Genomic DNA, 16833 nt, shown 5'->3' on the forward strand with positions numbered 1-16833 from the left:
TTTCTTGAAAAGAATTATAGCCTAAGGCAAAATAGTTTGAAAAATATGAAGGTTTGAGAGAGGTCACTCATATTAGTCCCAATTGGTGTTTATTTGGATCTTATTCAAGTTGGGACTTGATTGGGAACAGGCAGCGTGAAGGGTGGTTGAAGATTTGCTGGAAAAGGTGCACCGGACGCTGCTGTCCAGCGTCCGGTCAGTTCACAGGAGGTGAACTGCTGGTGAAGGAGTGACCGGACGCTGCGTCTGTGCGTCTGGTCAGGAAGGGTTCAGCGTCCGGTCGATCGAAGGAAGACCAAGTTGTACTGACCGGACCCTGCCTACGTCCGGTCATGGACCACCGGACGCGTCCGGTCCCGATTCTAGAGGATTTGGACCTCTCTAGAATCGATCGGACGCTGGGTGGTAGCGTCCGGTCGCTACCACCGGAGCATCCGGTCAGTGGATCTCACGCGTGTTCAGGACTCTTTTCGGTTTCCTTCTTTGTCGTGTTCGGGAACCACATTTAACCGCGCCTTTGGGCTTGTTTCTCTTTGACCTAATCCAAAAAGCCCCCAGCACCACCGCATCCTGCCGTGCCCTAGCCCGAGCCACCGCCAAGTCGCGCTGCCATAGCCTTGCCACGCCGCCGCAGCCCACGCGCCGCCACGCCAGCATAGCCCGCGCCACCGTAGCTCGCCGCGCCGCCGAGCCTCCCCGCGTGCCACCATGCCACCGCATCAGACCGGCCCTCTCGTCACCACGAAGCGCCATGTGCCCTAGCCCCACCTCCTCTCGGTAAGGCTAGCTCCCTAGTTCAATTTCGATTTGCTTAGATCAAATTGCATTACAATGTGCTGATTTCAAAAATTTCTAGGGCCACCAGTTCATCACTGCTCCTTGTAACCCTAACCCTAGCCGGTTCCGAGGTTCCCCCACGTGACATCTTATCTTTTCTTGGATCGCTGATCGTCAGGTAGAAAGCCATTCGATTCAAGTTCGCAGCTACATTGCTTTCTCTATTAGGGTTTCGCATCTATTAGACATATCGTATTTATTTATATATCCATCTATTCTATCGTGCAGCGAGTCAGTTCCGGTGTGGTTCTTGTGGTAGTTGGCAGTCAACTCGGAGCCAAGCTTGCAAGTACGGACCGAGGCCAAGCCTCAACAGCGGCAGTTTGATAGTTGATCTTCATTAGCGGCAGTTCATCACCTTGTCAGTTCAGATGGCTCGCACCAAGAACGTTGGTGGTGGCCTAGGTGATGATGATCGGAGGCCCCTGCCTCGCCAGCCAGCCGGATCAAAGGGCAAGTCAACCAAGTAGGTAACATCCAAGAAGTGGAAGTACCCAGATGCAGAGACAGCGAGAGCAGCAGCTGTTGCAGAGGCCGCAGAGCATGCCGAGAGAGGTGGTGCCCGTAGCGGAGTTGTCATTGCAGATCAGCCAGTTTCACCAACAGTCAGACCTGCGATTGAGGAGGTTGAGCGTCATCACGGTAGTCCAGCTGGGACTGCCACGTTTGTAGGACAACGGGTTGCCATTGAGGAAGGCCCATCAGCAGAGCAGGAGCCAGTTCAGCAGACTCAGGAGGCCGAGGAGACAGAGTCAGCACTCCAGCTTTGCCGCTCTAGACGGACCCGTGTACCAGTCTCACCGAGGCTACCGACACAGCGGAGGGGATCACGTCCTCTACCTAGACCATAGGGTCCACCTCCAGTGGTACACCTTGACTTGAGGGCCGCTACGGCCAGGCAGGTTCAACAGCTGCATTTTGTTGAGTTTGAGGTTTGGTTTCCTCTGAGGAGGGATGAGAGAGCAGCTGAGGGTTTCTACACGCCACTGCAGAAGGATTTCTACAATGCTTATCTCAACAGTAGGGCAGTGTTTCAATCTCAGAGAGTCTGTCGGATAGAGTCTATTATGGCAGCAGCCGGAGAGCACATTCGGCCTTACTTATCATATTTGCCAGGATTAGCAGATTTGATTGGACGGACAGGGATATATGTACCATCTTGGGTCCGGCAGTTTTATGCTTCACTCTTCATTGATCCACATCATAGATTCATTCACTTTGCTTTCAATGGCAAAGACTATAGAGTGACGAGTGGCAGAGCCAAAGAGATACTGAGGCTACAGGAGCAGCCTGTCAAGATGCATGAGGTCTGTTATTGACAGCAGGAGCCTCCCAGGCATCCTCATGGAGGGTTGGTGCCTCCCACAGATTTAGTGCGACATTGCTTCAAGGAGCCTTTTGGAGAGGGGTCGAGCAGGAACCCCAGTGACTTGACTCCTACAGCGAGAGTGCTAGAGGCCATTATCAGGAGGACACTGCTTCCCAGGTTGGGATATAGAGAGGGCCTGACTCGCTTACAGCTCTGGCTTCTTAATGCCTTGATGTAGCAGACAGTATTTGATATCTAGGACCTCCTTCTTTCAGAGATGGAGGATACTATAGCTGAGGGATTCAAGGGTCGCAGGCAGCTTCCCTATGCTCACTGGATCATGTTCCTCATCCGTAGAATAGTGCTTGATAAGCCCCCTAGTATGATGGATGAGTATACAGGTGCCACCACAGAGTTCCCAGCTTACAACCTGTCATAGAGGATCAGACACACCACTCCTCAGGCACCCAGACAGCCTAGCCGTCGTCCCGACATGCTAGAGTCTATAGCTCAGCAGGATGAGATCATCAGAGGGATTGCAGCCACTAAGGAGGAGGAGCTAGAGGGACAGCAGGAGGTGAGCGAGTACAGTGACAGCTCTGACGATGACTATCTACCTATTCCTCAGATGCCTCCACGCAGACACGATGCAGAGGCCGGTAGCTCCAGTTCTGCTCCACCTGCTCCGCAGACAGACCCCGCTCTCATTGCTATTCTTGAGCGGATGCAGCAGACACAGGATAGACAGGCACAGGAGACAACTGCTACTTTTGCCCAGTTTCAGACTCGACAGGACGAGTTCCAGAGGCAGCAGTAGGCCATGCAGCAGCAGCTTATGGGTTTCATGCAGCTTGTAGTGACAGCTCTTGGGGCCCCACAGCCACAACTTTCGCCCCAGCTTGCTCCACCTGCCACCACTTTGACGACTCCAGCGGTACAGCCCAGTGGGCTTTAGGGTCAGGGACAGCCTCCAGCTCAGTTTGCTTCACCTCTTGTATAGGTGTCCTAGTGGTTAGCCTCACCCGTGGTAGCCCCGCAGTTCACTCCACTTCAGACGGGTTTCACACCAGAGCAGTCTTCCTCGCTATTCATGCCTGACACGTCAGTCTCCAGGAGTCTTGGAGCATCTTTCAGCGAGTTGACCAGCATGCCTACTCCGCCTCACATGCATACCGCTGGTTCGTATACAGCAGCCCTAGTCGCTGTGACTACTCAGAGGCTCCCCTCGTCTATCGCCTCGTCAGATCCTACGACAGACATACTAGTAGCTTCACAGGCAGCACCAGTCCCAGCTCAGACCCAGACCGCTTCAGCGACACTCCTACCACAGAGGGTCAGTCAGTTCAGAGCTCAGGGTCAGATGATGATGGTGCCTAGTTCCAGCTTGTCCCACGTTCTTCAGCGCCCGGCTCATCCGCTGCAGCCCCGCCGACCGACCCCTAGGTTTTGGTGTTTGACGCCAAAGGGGGAGAGGGTGTTCGTGTATGTAGTCTCAGGGGAGCTACATTTAGGGGGAGCTAGTTATCTAGTATTAGCTTATTATATACATTTGGAGTTTTTATTTGTGTGATACACTATTACTTATGCATTCGTGTGTTTACTTTCATGCATACTATTATATATATGTGGTAGTGCTATCTACGTGATTGTGAAATATAACATGTGTGATTTCTACTTTGTATTATTTAAATGTCATATCACTTGTGCTATGCTCATTTGCTTTTGCCTCCGCATTTAAACTTCAAAGCAAATGAACTTTGTTATTTGTACTTATGCTTAATTAATATCCTTTGAGTACATTGTGTTGGCTTGGGTCATATAAGCTTGACTAACACTTTTGTTCTTATCGACAAAAGCTTATATGAACCAAGTCCGTCAAAACCTCACTCTTTCATATACTCGAGGTAGTATTGTCATCAATCACCAAAAAGGGGAAGATTGAAAGCATCTAGGCCCCTAGTTGGATTTCAGTGATTAATGACAATACAAGATTACTATGACTAACGTGTGTTTTGCAGAGGCAAATAAAGTTAGGTCATGGTAATGGAGATCGTTTGGGCAATCGAGGTTGTCATGCCCCTACGATGGAAATCGTTTTGGTTTTCAAAGGATTGACGACAAGGTTAAGGATGACTAGTTCTAAGTGTCGATTGGAGTTGGAGAGGCACCTAGAATAGTTTAGAACTTTGTTTTTTCCTTTGGCTATACTATTAAGGGGGGTATGAACGGGTAGCTTGACCTAGTTGAGTCTAGTGAGTTAGGTGTGGTGCACACTTGTTAAAACTAGCTCTAGGTAGCTCCTATGAATGCCTAAGATCCTTTGGAGCAAACCTCATTCACATATGATCGAGAGTTGGAAGTGAATGGAGGGTCAAATACTGACCGGACGCTGGCTCCGGTGCGACCGGACGCTGGCCGCAGGGTCCGGTCAGTTTATTTGACCGAGGAGAACAAGTCTGGTGTGACTGGACGCTGGAAGGTCAATGTGACCAGACGCTGAGGGCCAGTGTCCGGTCAACTCTAGTAAGGGTCCAGACTTGAGAAAGTGTGATCGGACGCGTCTGGTCAGTGGTGACCGGACCCTGAGTATCCAGCGTCCGGTCGATTACAGTAAGCATCCAAGAGCGACCGGATGCGTCCGGTCAGTACTGACCGGACCCTGACTGCGTCCGGTCATCACTTGAAAACTGTTGCGCGAGTTGAACTGACCGGAGCGTCCGGTCAAAACGATCGGAGCGTCCGGTCATCCCGTAGAAGCTCATAACGGTTCATTTTTTAGGCTGCCTTATAAATAGAAGCTCCACTCGTATGTGGAGTCACTTTTGCTCATTCCAACAGCTGAGAAACACGTTTATGAGTGCCAAGAAGAGCAAGGTCCTAGTGAGGTGTTTGTGATTTGAGAATCCAAAAGTGAAACCTCATTAGTGAATCAAGAGTAGACAAGTGTGCATCCATCTTCTCATTAGGCTTCGCGTGGTCAAGTGAGAGTTCGTGCTTGTTACTCTTGGTGATCGCCATCACCTAGACGGCTTGGTGGTGATTGGGAGCTTGGTGATCACCCTGCGGAGCTTGTGGGTGACCCAACTCAAGTTGTGAGCGGCTTTGGGTGATTCGCCGCGACGGAGTGTCGAAGAATCAACCCGTAGAGAGCACTTGATCCTTGCGCGGATCAAGGGGGAGCTACACCCTTGCGCGGGTGCTCCAACAAGGACTAGTGGAGAGTGGCGACTCTCCGATACCTCAGCAAAACATCGCCGCGTTCCTCTCTCCATTTACTTTGAGCATTTACTTTGAGTATTTACTTTGAGCAATTCAATACTTGTCTTTACATTCGTAGAATTGCTATGCTAAAGTAAGTTTGGAACATAGGTTGCAAGTCTATTGTGCGTTGATTTGATAGAAACACTTTTCTAGGCATAAGGGGTTAATTGGGCTATCCGTAGGATTTGATTATTGCAAGAAAATTTAGAATTAGCCCAATTCACCCTCCCTCTTGGGCATCTTGATCCTTTCAAGGGTTTACCAAGTGCAATCTATCGCGCACTCGGCTAACAAGCTCTTTGTTGAGTGCTGCAAAAAAACACTCGGCAAAGTTCGACACTCGGCAAACTAGAAAAACACTCGGCAAAACTAGGCACTCAGCAAAGAAAAATGTTTGCCGGGTGTAATTATTTGGCACTCGGCAAATAATTTCATTTTTTTCTCTTCTGACATTGAAACACGTTATGGAAAGAAGAAAAATAAAAAAATGGGTTTGCCGAGTGCCCCCGATCTGGCACTCGACAAAGATGTGGCTTTGCCGAGTGTCCCGATCCAACACTCGGCAAACTCGCAACCTTATAAACCCGCCCGACCGCCGTACCGCCCCTCCCATGGGCCTCTCCTCGCTCTCCTGGCGCCGCCGCCCCCTCCTCTCCCTCTACCATCGGCGCTGCCCCCTCCCCTCCCTCTCCCGACGCCGCCCCCTCTCATTTCTCTCCCCGCGCCGCCCCCTCCCCTCCCTCTCGAGGAACCAGCTGCTAGCTTCCTGGATGAGGCAGCGCCACTTGCCATAGGCATGCTCGAGGCGTCGCTACAGCTCGGTGGTGTGTGCCTATGCCCGCTCCAGCTCTTCCAGCGCCTCCACCAGGTGCGCCCACGCCGCCGCCATCTGCAGGTTGTAGAGCAACGTCGCCCGTCGCCTTGCTCGCGCCGCCAACACGCGACCTGACCCCCGCCCTACGTCCCTAACCCCTCCGCGTCGCTGCCGTCTGTAGAGAGCCACCCCCGCGCGAGCTCGGCTCGGACCTCCAATTGTTGGCTGCATGGTCGAGCCATGGCCCTGTCCTAACCCCCCCATCTCCCTCCCTCTCCCTCTTTTTTTGCACAGGTGGTGGCGGCGCCCTGGTGGTGGTGGCGGCAGAGGGGGAGCCGCGGGCGGGCAGCGTTGGGTTTTTTTTATATTTTTTGAAAAGTCTTTACCTAGTGTTGGTTTTAGCACTCGGCAGAGACTACACTCGACAAACGGCACTCGGCGTATACAGAGTCGGTAAACGTTTCTTTGCCAAGTGTTTTTTTTATCGGGCACCCGGCAAAGGCTTTGTTGAGTGTTTTTTAGCCTTCGTCGTGTGTCGTGGACACACGACAAACCTAGGCATTTCGGTAGTGGCACCACGCCGCACCATGCCGCAGCGTGGCCATAGGATAGTGATGACAACCACGTCCGGACGTGCACCACAAGACGTCGTAGCTTGCAAGCCAAGTTAGCTAGGGCCTCCCTCAGGCTCACGACCCTTCGGTCAGGAGAACCTACTGCTTTGTACAAGCACTGGCCCCGAACTCTATATAAGGGTAGTCTGGGCGTTATCTTCAGACATCATCTACCATTTTACTCATTCTCCATAGTAGTAGGGCTCCTGGAGCTTTCCTTCAGGCAGTCCATCTCCTAGCTCTAGCTCTCCAACCTCTTCCACCATTCTTGCACCATTATTGTAAGAACTTTAGAGCATTCAAGCGAGGAACACGCACTCGATCATCTCTAAGACTGGACGTTGGGCTCCGGCCTAAATCAATATAAATCTTCGTGTCTTTTGGATGCTACCATCGTCTTTCTAGACCAGCGCAATAATCATATAAATTTACTATAGTTCGGTTTACAAAACACCAATAAATAGTTTATGCACTTCTTTGCCTGGAGCATCCATGACTATAGAAGCCTCGATGCTAGAATATTTCAACCGAGCATCAACAATCACGGTGGTAAAATCTATCCTTCAGGAGAGAGAGAAAACGAAACATCGTTTTTCACTACGCTGTAGGTGCTGAGACCAGTCTCAATAAGAGTTCAGTCTCAGTTTTAAGACATCCTATTTTTGAAATAGTGCAGAAGAGTTTTATCTCTATTTTTATAAAATTCTTATCATCTCTCTTCATTAATACTGTACCGCATTAGTATATTTAATGTCTATGAAACTCCGATGAAACCTTCCACTGACCTAACAGTTGTGAACAAAAGTTGGATTTAAAATATCATGATAAGTTGTCTTGCAAAGTAACATAAAAATTATATTAGAAAAAGGTTATGATTAAAAGTAATAGTAATAATCTATCTTCCACAAAATATTTATAATTTCTAACTTTCAATAGCCCATCACAAGCTTAATTGTAGTAGTACTACGCGGCAACGTCAAGGCTTCGTAGACAACTTCCATGGATAGCACCTCAAGTGATGCACCCCTCGTCTCTGGGACGAACAGGGGGTCATCAGCATGCCCAGGAAATTGGTGCCGCCCAGGACGAATAGCTCGTTTTGGGGGCCATTGCTCGCCGCATACTTGCTGTCGCCTGTCAGCGCCCTTCATGGGCAAAAACCCGAACGCAGTAAGAACCATGCCAGCCCGCCCCGGCGACGCGGCGATGCCGTGGCAGGTGCACCGAAGCCGCTCCGGGAAGAGCTCTACCGGCGTGACGAACGTCGTGGTGCCGGGATCGACCAACACTGTCGTCGAAGAAGGCCACGTTATAGAGCACCACGAAGCCGGCGATGGGCGACGTCCAGTGGTTGTATGACGCGACGAGGGCAAGCATGGAAAGCGTCACCATCAAGAAGCCGGCGACCTGGAGGCGGCGCCGCCCGAGGACGTCGATTAGGGCGATCGACAAAATGCTCCCCGGAATGGCGCCGCAAATCGTGATGAGCGCCAGAGCGCGGGCGAGGCAGGAGACTTCTTGGACGGCGGCCATGGTCGCTGCCGGGGAATGGGAGAGGAGACCCACCCAAACCTGCCGTCTGCCGAACAGGTCCTGCTGGAGAATGTTCTGGCTGTAGTAGGACAGGTCGAGGAGGAACCACGCGCTCGAGGTGGCTAGCAGGTGGAGGCCATGGGTCTTCAACAACTGCAAGGAGAAGAGGCCGCACTCGTCGTCGACGTCGCCAACGGAGACGCTGAGCTCCTGTTCTTGGATGCTTGAGCGCAGCACCCGCGACATGTCGGCCGCCGCAAGGTTCGGGTCCCGGTCGACGAGCGCCGTGTACCGAGCGGTCTCCGGCAGCTTCATGCGCAGGTAGAAGCTGAGGGCGGCCGGCAACGCGCCGACCATGAGGATGGCACGCCACATGTAGTCGGCCTCCGGCAAGAAGGAGGACAGGACGAGCTCGACGGTACAGTCGAGGAGGATGCCGACACCTTGCATGGCGTGGATGGCGGCGACGAAGGCACCGCGGGTGCGCTTGTTGGCGTTCTCCGCAACGATGGCCGCGCTCAGTGGGTAGGCGCCACCGACGCTTACACCGAGCCAGAAGCGGAAGAAGCATAGCGTCGCCAGGACGACCTTCGCCGTGCGGCCAAAAGAGAGTCCAGCGCCGCGGAGCACGCGGCCATGAGCACCAGAGCTAAGCCGTAGGTGCGCCGGCGGCCAATCCTGTCGCCGAGCCAGCCGAACGCGAGATGGCCGACAAACGTGCCGCAGCACACGGCGCCGTTGAGCGCTGCCGCAACGTCGGAGGGCAGCTTGCTAGGACGTGGACGTTCCCCGGGGCTGGCGCTGGCGGCATCGGCGTAGTAGACGTGGCCGATGAGCCTGCTGACGAACACGATTGAGAATAGGTTGTAGGCCCCGTCGAGGAGACCCGTGCCTGCAAACGCGGCGGCGGCGAGGTGGTACCGCTGCGTCTTGGCCCGGTCCAGTGCCGCCAGGACGTTGAGCTGGTGCGTGCGGCGCGCCATGGATGGACGACCGCCGTGTCGTGACCTTCCTCCGTTGTGTCGGGCCGTGAAATGAGTCAAAGTCAATGGTACAAAGTGCAAGAAGGTGCCCTTCCTAATTGAAAGTTGAATAATCAGGTTTTCTTTTTCGGAAGAACAAATTTATAAATTCGAAAAGTAAAGTTTGCGGTAGTGCTAGTGCGCCCACGTCCGGACGCCCGCGCCTGCACTCCGTTTTGTGCGGCCACGCGGGCCCTTGCTGTCCGAACATCGACCGCACCGCCTAACCCCACGCGGGGACCGCTTGCGCCCCCTTGGCTTCTCGTACCCTGATGTATGCGCTCGGTCAACGTGCCCCAACAGCTGTAGCAGGCAGGCATGTGAGTATCCAGCAGCACCCGATCTACTTTTGAAACATCGAGATGAAACATTGTAACATGCGTCTGAAGATAGATGAAATACTTGAAACATGCGTCTGAAATATTTGCCAAAAACACATGAAAACACTTGAAAAAGCCATTGCAAAACATATATAATACTGAGACAAAACACTTGCAAGATATGTGTGAAACATATGTAACATCCAAATAAACACACTTGCAACATACGTCTGAAAAAACAGATAAAACATTTGGAAAAGATGCTTGCAACATACATGTACAACCATTGCAACATGTGCAACATCCTGATCTACTTTTCCAACATCCATATAAAACACTTACAACATACTCTGAAACACTTGAAATATATACTTGCAACATATGATTTTAACACAACATTTCTTTGCTGCTTGGGATAATGGAGGCTCGTCGGTTTGTTGAGTTTACTGGTGCAGAGCTCGCCGCTCCGGTGGAGAAAGCCACGACAGATCTCCACATTGTGCGGGTATGTGGACGAGTTCCATCCCGGGCGTCACGAGCTACGCGCGGGCGAGTTCTGCTCCAGCCACGATGAGCTAGGCAGGTGGAGCACGAGATGCGCACAGGCAAGCTCTGCTCGGGCTACCGTGAGCTGCACGTGGGCGAGGTCCACCCCACGTGTTGTGTCAATGGTACAAAGTGCAAGAAGGTGCCTTTTCTAATTGGAAGTATAGTTTTAAATCTTTCATGGTAGCTGCCGCTATAATCCGCTATAGCTTTTTGAGGCAGGATGCCGCTATTTGTGTTATGTATAATTTAGCCGCTATATCACGCTATAGCCCAATATAGCTCCGCTATTAGCTGTTTTAGAGATATACCGCTAAATAACTTAGCCCGCTATTTAAAACATTGATCGGAAGTTGAATAATTAGGTTTTTCTTTTCGGCAGAACAAATTTATAAATTTGAAAAGTAAAATTAGTGGCCGGGACATTGGTCACTCATAGTAACATGGTTAGCGCGTGTGTGTGTGGATAGTCGCAAGTGTGCGTTGGAAATCATCGTGTCGAGCTGGCAGTTCCTAATGTGGCCATACGTACGACGTGTGTGTTGGGTAAGCCTCGGTCCTCTCAACCGAACCGGCGACCGACGTAGCATGACCTCGCCGTTGACGTCGACACGAGCGCACCGCGCGGCTCGCCGCCGTGTCGTGGCCTGGAAGATCATTTCCGCTGGCAAAGCTTCAGTATGGCCCGGCCATCTATGTGTGGCTGTATGCTGAAAGAAAGAAGGAATTATACCGAGGTCCGTTTGCTTCGCTGAAAAAATAAGTCAAAATATTATTCCGACTTATTTGTTGTGAGAGAAAAATATTGTTCTAGCTGAAAAAATAAGTTGAAAAAGACAGATTATAAGAGAAACGAACAAGGCCAAAAGAGATATTTAATTCACTATTGCTCCTGTGTCCTGTCCCCAAGCCGAATAGTTACCTAAATTGTAGTTATTCTTAGGAGGACATCCAAGCTAAATAAGTAAATTCACATTCTTGATAATTTGGTTTTGCAGCAATTTGAATCATAAAAAAAGGGAGTGACCGGTTGATTTGTGTTTCATAGTTGATTGTCTGCAAGGTTGATTTCGATAGTCAAACCCAACTGATTGGTTATTCTGTAAATGCGAATAAAAAATAGTTCTTTCATTCTAAATTATAAGTTGTTTTTTTAAAGATACATAGCTTTTATTATGCATCTATATATATTTAGATGTGTAGTAAAAGTTATGTATCTAGGAAAGCCAGAGCAACCTATAATTTAGAACCAAGAGAATATGAAATATAATGACGATTTATGGTGGGAAACAAGATTGATGCAACTTTTATGTAACTTTTTTTATGGCAGATCTAGACAAACAGGTTAGGATGGGCTTCTTTCATTATCTTTCATATCTAGCCCTTCCTTTTTAAGCTTCCATGGATAATAATTTGTAGGAGGGGCTCCATGCTTCGAGTAGCGGTAGCGGGGCTCGAGCCCAACCTACCCCGGTGCTAGATCCGCCCCCTGTTTTGATCCAACCATACAAACAAACAAAAAGAATGTCGACAAATCAAATCATCATAACCATATGTGTTTAATTTGTATATAGCTTTACCATTTGAGACCCTCTTCTCCACCAAATGGTGATATAAAAGGATAACAACACAACACTAAAAAGAAAGACTAAAGCCCTATGTCCTATCGTTTACGCCAACCAAACTATTCGAAGACTTCAAGCACCTAGATGTTTAGCAAATGACATTATTCCTCTTTAAATAGCTATGATCAATGTCGGATCAGTTACCATCCCCCCTCCCCCGACCCGCCTGGCCCCCCTTGTAAACGACTCATAAGAATGAATGAGTTGTAGTTATGTTGAACATAACTTATTTCTACACAATCATATAACCCCGCAAATAGTTGCCAAACCCACTAAGGGTCTCTTTGGAATTGGAAGATTTCACAGGAATCATATAGAAATTTTACATAAATCAATTTATTTTTACGAGAAGAACGTAAGAGATAGGAACATTTCCCGTTACAAATGGGGCCTAAAAGGAATGATAGGTATAACTCAAGTCTTTCATTTCCACTTTACCAATTTACCACAACCGTAAATCTATTTCTTACAAGGGATGGTTATTTTCTTACAAGAGATGGTTAATTTTGAATTATAAGTAAATGTTTGTTCATCATTTGGACATATATAGAAAACCAGGATGGCAGAAATACCATATGAACGGATGAAGCATTTTTGTTTCATGAGCAACTGGCCCACCACTCTAGAAGTTTAGAATTTTCCAACTGCCAACAACTTCCAGGCACTCTAGGTAGGTCCCACTCTGCAACTGCAAGCAGGGGAAAAGAAAAATCTCCCCATCCGCTGAAAATTCTTCACTCATCCCTCTGTCTCGGTCTCTCGGTTCTCGCTTCGAATCGAAAAGGCGAACCGCGACGCGAACCCAGGATCGCGTCGAGGGCAGGCGGGAGGATCCCGGCGTGCGAGCGGCGATGGGCGAGGCGGACGCGAGCGCCGGAGGGAGCAGGGCCGGCGGAGATCCGCAGCGGCTGAAGCGGATCGCCGCTGCGGCGTACGACTACGAGAACGATGCGCGGTGGGCCGGGTACTGGTCCAACGTCCTCGTGCCGCCCCACCTCGCGTCCCGCCCCGACGTCGTCGACCACTTCAAGCGCAAGTTCTACCAGCGATACATCGTGAGCCCCCCCACCTCCCTAAACCTCCGCGTGTTGTCGTTGCCAGATTGGATGCGTCTCTCGAGTCAATTGGATTGGATGCGCCTCATGCTGCATTTAGCTCGATCCGTCTGACTTTATGCTCTGCACTTGTGCCGGAAGAATTATTCGTTCCACGAAAGGGTCAGTGCGCTTCTGTTAAAAACGTCTTTAGACAATGGAAAGGAATTGTCTCTTTAGGGTAGTACTAGTGGATTGTCTTGGCAAAGGAACAAAAGCACTAGCCGTCTCACCCGTCTACCTTGCATTACTGTACTACTCTAATGTACCTTTTGTCTCATAATATCAAATTTGGTACGGGGGGCTGTGATATTGCACTCATATTCTCATATTTTGCTATGGTTCTGCCAATACTTAATGTCTTCACATGCGTACATTTGGTGCGGATATGCTTTTTGTGTGGGAGTTATCCATGAGGAATTGGAGAACTAGCACTATCAGTCTAGCTTCCATTTCTGTACTACTCTAGTGTACCTTTTTTGTCTCATAAGATCAAATTCGCTTTGAGGTGCTGTGATATTGCCGTTTTCCTCAAAGTCTCATTTTCGCTATGGTTTTGCCTGCCAGTATTTAGGCTTAAATGTTTTCTCATGTGTAAATCTGGTGCGAATATGCTTTTTGTGTGGGAGTTATCCATGAGGAATTGGAGGGTGGTTCAGCAGGGCATTCAGTTTAGGTAGCACAGACAACAGGAGGCTGAATTTGTTGTTTGGGGCTATAAAAGTAATTCTGCATGGCTGCTTGTGTTGATCCAAACCAATACAAAACGCTGAAGAAGTTATATATTGAACCTGTTACATCTTCACTCTCTTTGCAAGGACATGGGTGTGTACTGTGTTTGGAATTCTTGCTACCTTTTGGATTTTCACAATTAAGGACACAACAAAGAGCTCTGACTTTGTTCTGTTAAGTTTTCCCCTTTTCATCTTCAGTGCTCATGGAATCATGTTTAACATTGCTAGATGCTCATATCTGCCAATCATTGATGCAACCATTTTGTTTCCTTGGACTGCACAGAGTAATATGCCATATAACTTTTCTCTTTTTGCTCATGATTAATCATGTTTTGTCATTGTTTCAGTCAGCATTATCCTTTCTAATGTTTCAATTTATACCCCCTTCTTCTGCATATAATAGCTTCTGTATAGTTAAATCAGTTTTTAATGTTACAAAACATTGCTGCTTGTGCTTGATCTTTTCAAGGTGATATGATAACCAGGCAAAAGAATCAACGCCAGGTTTTTAAAAATACTTTAATTCCTTCCTTTACATGTCAGGATCCTGCTTTGGTTGTTGAGCCAATGTCCTCCATGACTTCAATTCAGTCTAGCAGACCAGCAGCAAGGTCTTCAGCTACACCGTCTGGTGAGAATGTCAGATCTCGTGACTCAGGTATTATGAATTTATACTTGAGAGCCTACTATGGAATTACAGTTTGAATTAATTGGTGGGGACCTACCACTATTCTCTTATGTCGCATCCATCTAAGATTTAAAGTTGATCTCGTGCAGGCTCTAGCACGAGATCAACTGGGGCTTCCCAACAGCCATCAGCAGAGAGGACTGCAAATTCATTACGGCTAGACAGACGGACAATACATTTTTCTATCAATGCCTGGGTATGGAGTGACTACCTCCTATGTATTACCAAGTAGCTGTGAGCAGGGGCTACCATTTATTGTGTTGAATGTTACTTTCACCTAGTCATTTCACTCCTTTCACCTTTTTACCATTTTGATTCTTAAGAGTTGTCTTTATAGATCACATATTTGCTGACTGCTAACAGCATACGTGAGCATGTCATTTTTTTCTCTGCTGATTTTGATATATTCTGGCAGATCACCTGATCACTAGATCATGGATTTATCAGCGATTTTTTATAACTGTCCTTCTGTTTCTCTTGTTCTTAACACCACTATGGCTTGGTTGATATTTTTAAATGTTGGACTGACCTATGGTTTCTTGAATTATGATTTCGCAGATACTAGTTGTAGCTAGTCTTGGAATACTCCCAGTTCTACCCAACCATATCTCAAGTAAAGCATACAGACTTTCATTGCTAGGAACAATATGCTCGTCTGCATATTCTTTATATAGCACTTATGGGGTAAGTGCCTGTTATTCTGAATGAATGGATAATGCACCTTTATTTTTTACTGTTATTAAAATGTTCCATTTTATGGTGGTTACAAATTTTGTTCTACTTGTAGAAACCAAGAGCATGGAATATGCCTGCAATTCAGTCCTGGCTGCAATCTATTATTGTAGCCAAGGACTTTGTTCACTTGATGTTCTCTCTTATGATGTTCACATCTAATGTGCACTTTAAGAGTAAGCTGAACTTCTGATTTTGTCCACTATATCAAATGTTTGGTGAATATATCATCTGTTCTAAGATATTCATTTTTGTTTTGGTTATAGTTGCTCTACTTCCTGTGCTTTGCTGGGCGCTTGATCATGTTGCTCGATTCCTAAGGCGTAATTTTACGCACTCTTCTTTATACAGGTATGTAAATTCAAAATCGGTTATATGTTTTATTGTACTTGTGCACATGGTAGATGACCCAATTTCTGCCATTATGAGCACCAGGTGGTTAGTGATTTCTTACTTTCTCTTGTTCAGGAAGTACTTAGAGGACCCTTGCCTATGGGTAGAGACAAACAACACTACACTCAGCCTACTTTGTTCGAATGCTGAAATCACCCTGGGGTTTCTCATGATCATCTCACTTTTCTCGTGCGTGCATTTACGTCGTGAAGAACTAGTATTTGTAAAAGGTTTCTTGTATGTGAGCTTACATCGTATGCTTCTGTCCTTTTGCTGATGCAGGTCGAGACGCAATATAATTCAGACATTTATGTATTTTCATGTGAGTTATACTGCTCTGAACAAGTAGTTTTCCTTTTCTCCTCATTTCGTCCCCGCACGGCCACAGCCATCTCCCAATGCAGCATTACTTTTGCACTTCAAACTTCTGAGAACTGAATAGTTATCCGTGTCTACCAGCATCTCAAAATGCAGCAACACTTCTTCACTTCAAACTTCTGATAACTGAGTAGTTATTCGTGTGTACCAGTTTTGTTAACCTGTCATACGAAATGAATTGTTGATATCTAGCATAACCAATCGGATAGTAATTTAAATGACATCTCATGCATTGTACTCATTGCTGACTCTGGACTTTTTGACTGATAGAACCTATTAGCCGTTCAGCTACAACTTCACTGGCTGGCTAACCTTTTCGGACATTTCTTCTGTGCAGCTGTTGAAGTTGATGTACCATTCTCCTGTGACATCTGGTTACCACCAGAGCGTGTGGGCAAGAATAGGCCGGGCTGTAAACCCATACATTTACCGCTACGCGCCATTCCTCAACACACCTATTTCGGCAGTTCAGAGATGGTGGCAGAGGTAGGAAAGCATGGATCCCAGGTATCATCACTACAGCGAAAATTTGCCTACACAGCTACAGTGAGCTCCGCCCCTCAATTTTCTTTAGAAGACGTGCTTCCACTGCGTTCTGTTCCTGTACACGGTTGTATTCTTAGTTCATGTCTGACCGAGCTACTGAAGGCATAACACCGTATCTTTTCTTACGATGAGCAGTAGCTCTTGAACGAATTCTCTCACGATTTGACGGGATACAGTTTCAGACATTCAGTGGTAGCACATATAATTCATAAGGATGCTTGCTGCAGTCAATAGGATGGTGAACAATGAAATGCGAGTGGAACTATCGATTCTTGAAGTAATAAATTGCTGCCCTTGTCTCTTTTATTTTGCTCGGTAGAGCATGTGGTCGTCGGTATTCTCTATTCTGAGGCCATGCTGATTGTACAGCTATTACGGTTACGACAG

General features: G+C 48.0%; 1 protein-coding gene and 1 pseudogene across 1 annotated transcript; one reads left to right on the top strand and one right to left on the bottom strand.

Annotated features, from left to right (window-relative positions):
• Positions 1-7764: 7764 nt before the first annotated feature.
• Positions 7765-9351, bottom strand: LOC136460747 (probable inorganic phosphate transporter 1-3; annotated as a pseudogene).
• Positions 9352-12562: 3211 nt separating this feature from the next.
• Positions 12563-16750, top strand: LOC136458467 (uncharacterized). Its single transcript, XM_066458405.1, has 9 exons — positions 12563-12936; positions 14253-14367; positions 14487-14593; positions 14956-15081; positions 15185-15305; positions 15396-15480; positions 15598-15711; positions 15805-15844; positions 16238-16750. The coding sequence occupies exons 1-9, from the start codon at positions 12733-12735 to the stop codon at positions 16388-16390; spliced, it is 1065 nt and encodes a 354-aa protein (XP_066314502.1). The 5' UTR covers positions 12563-12732; the 3' UTR covers positions 16391-16750.
• The last annotated feature ends 83 nt before the right edge of the window (positions 16751-16833 follow it).

This window comes from Miscanthus floridulus, chromosome 6 (assembly GCF_019320115.1).
Source record: "Miscanthus floridulus cultivar M001 chromosome 6, ASM1932011v1, whole genome shotgun sequence".
NCBI classification, from domain to species: domain Eukaryota; kingdom Viridiplantae; phylum Streptophyta; class Magnoliopsida; order Poales; family Poaceae; genus Miscanthus; species Miscanthus floridulus.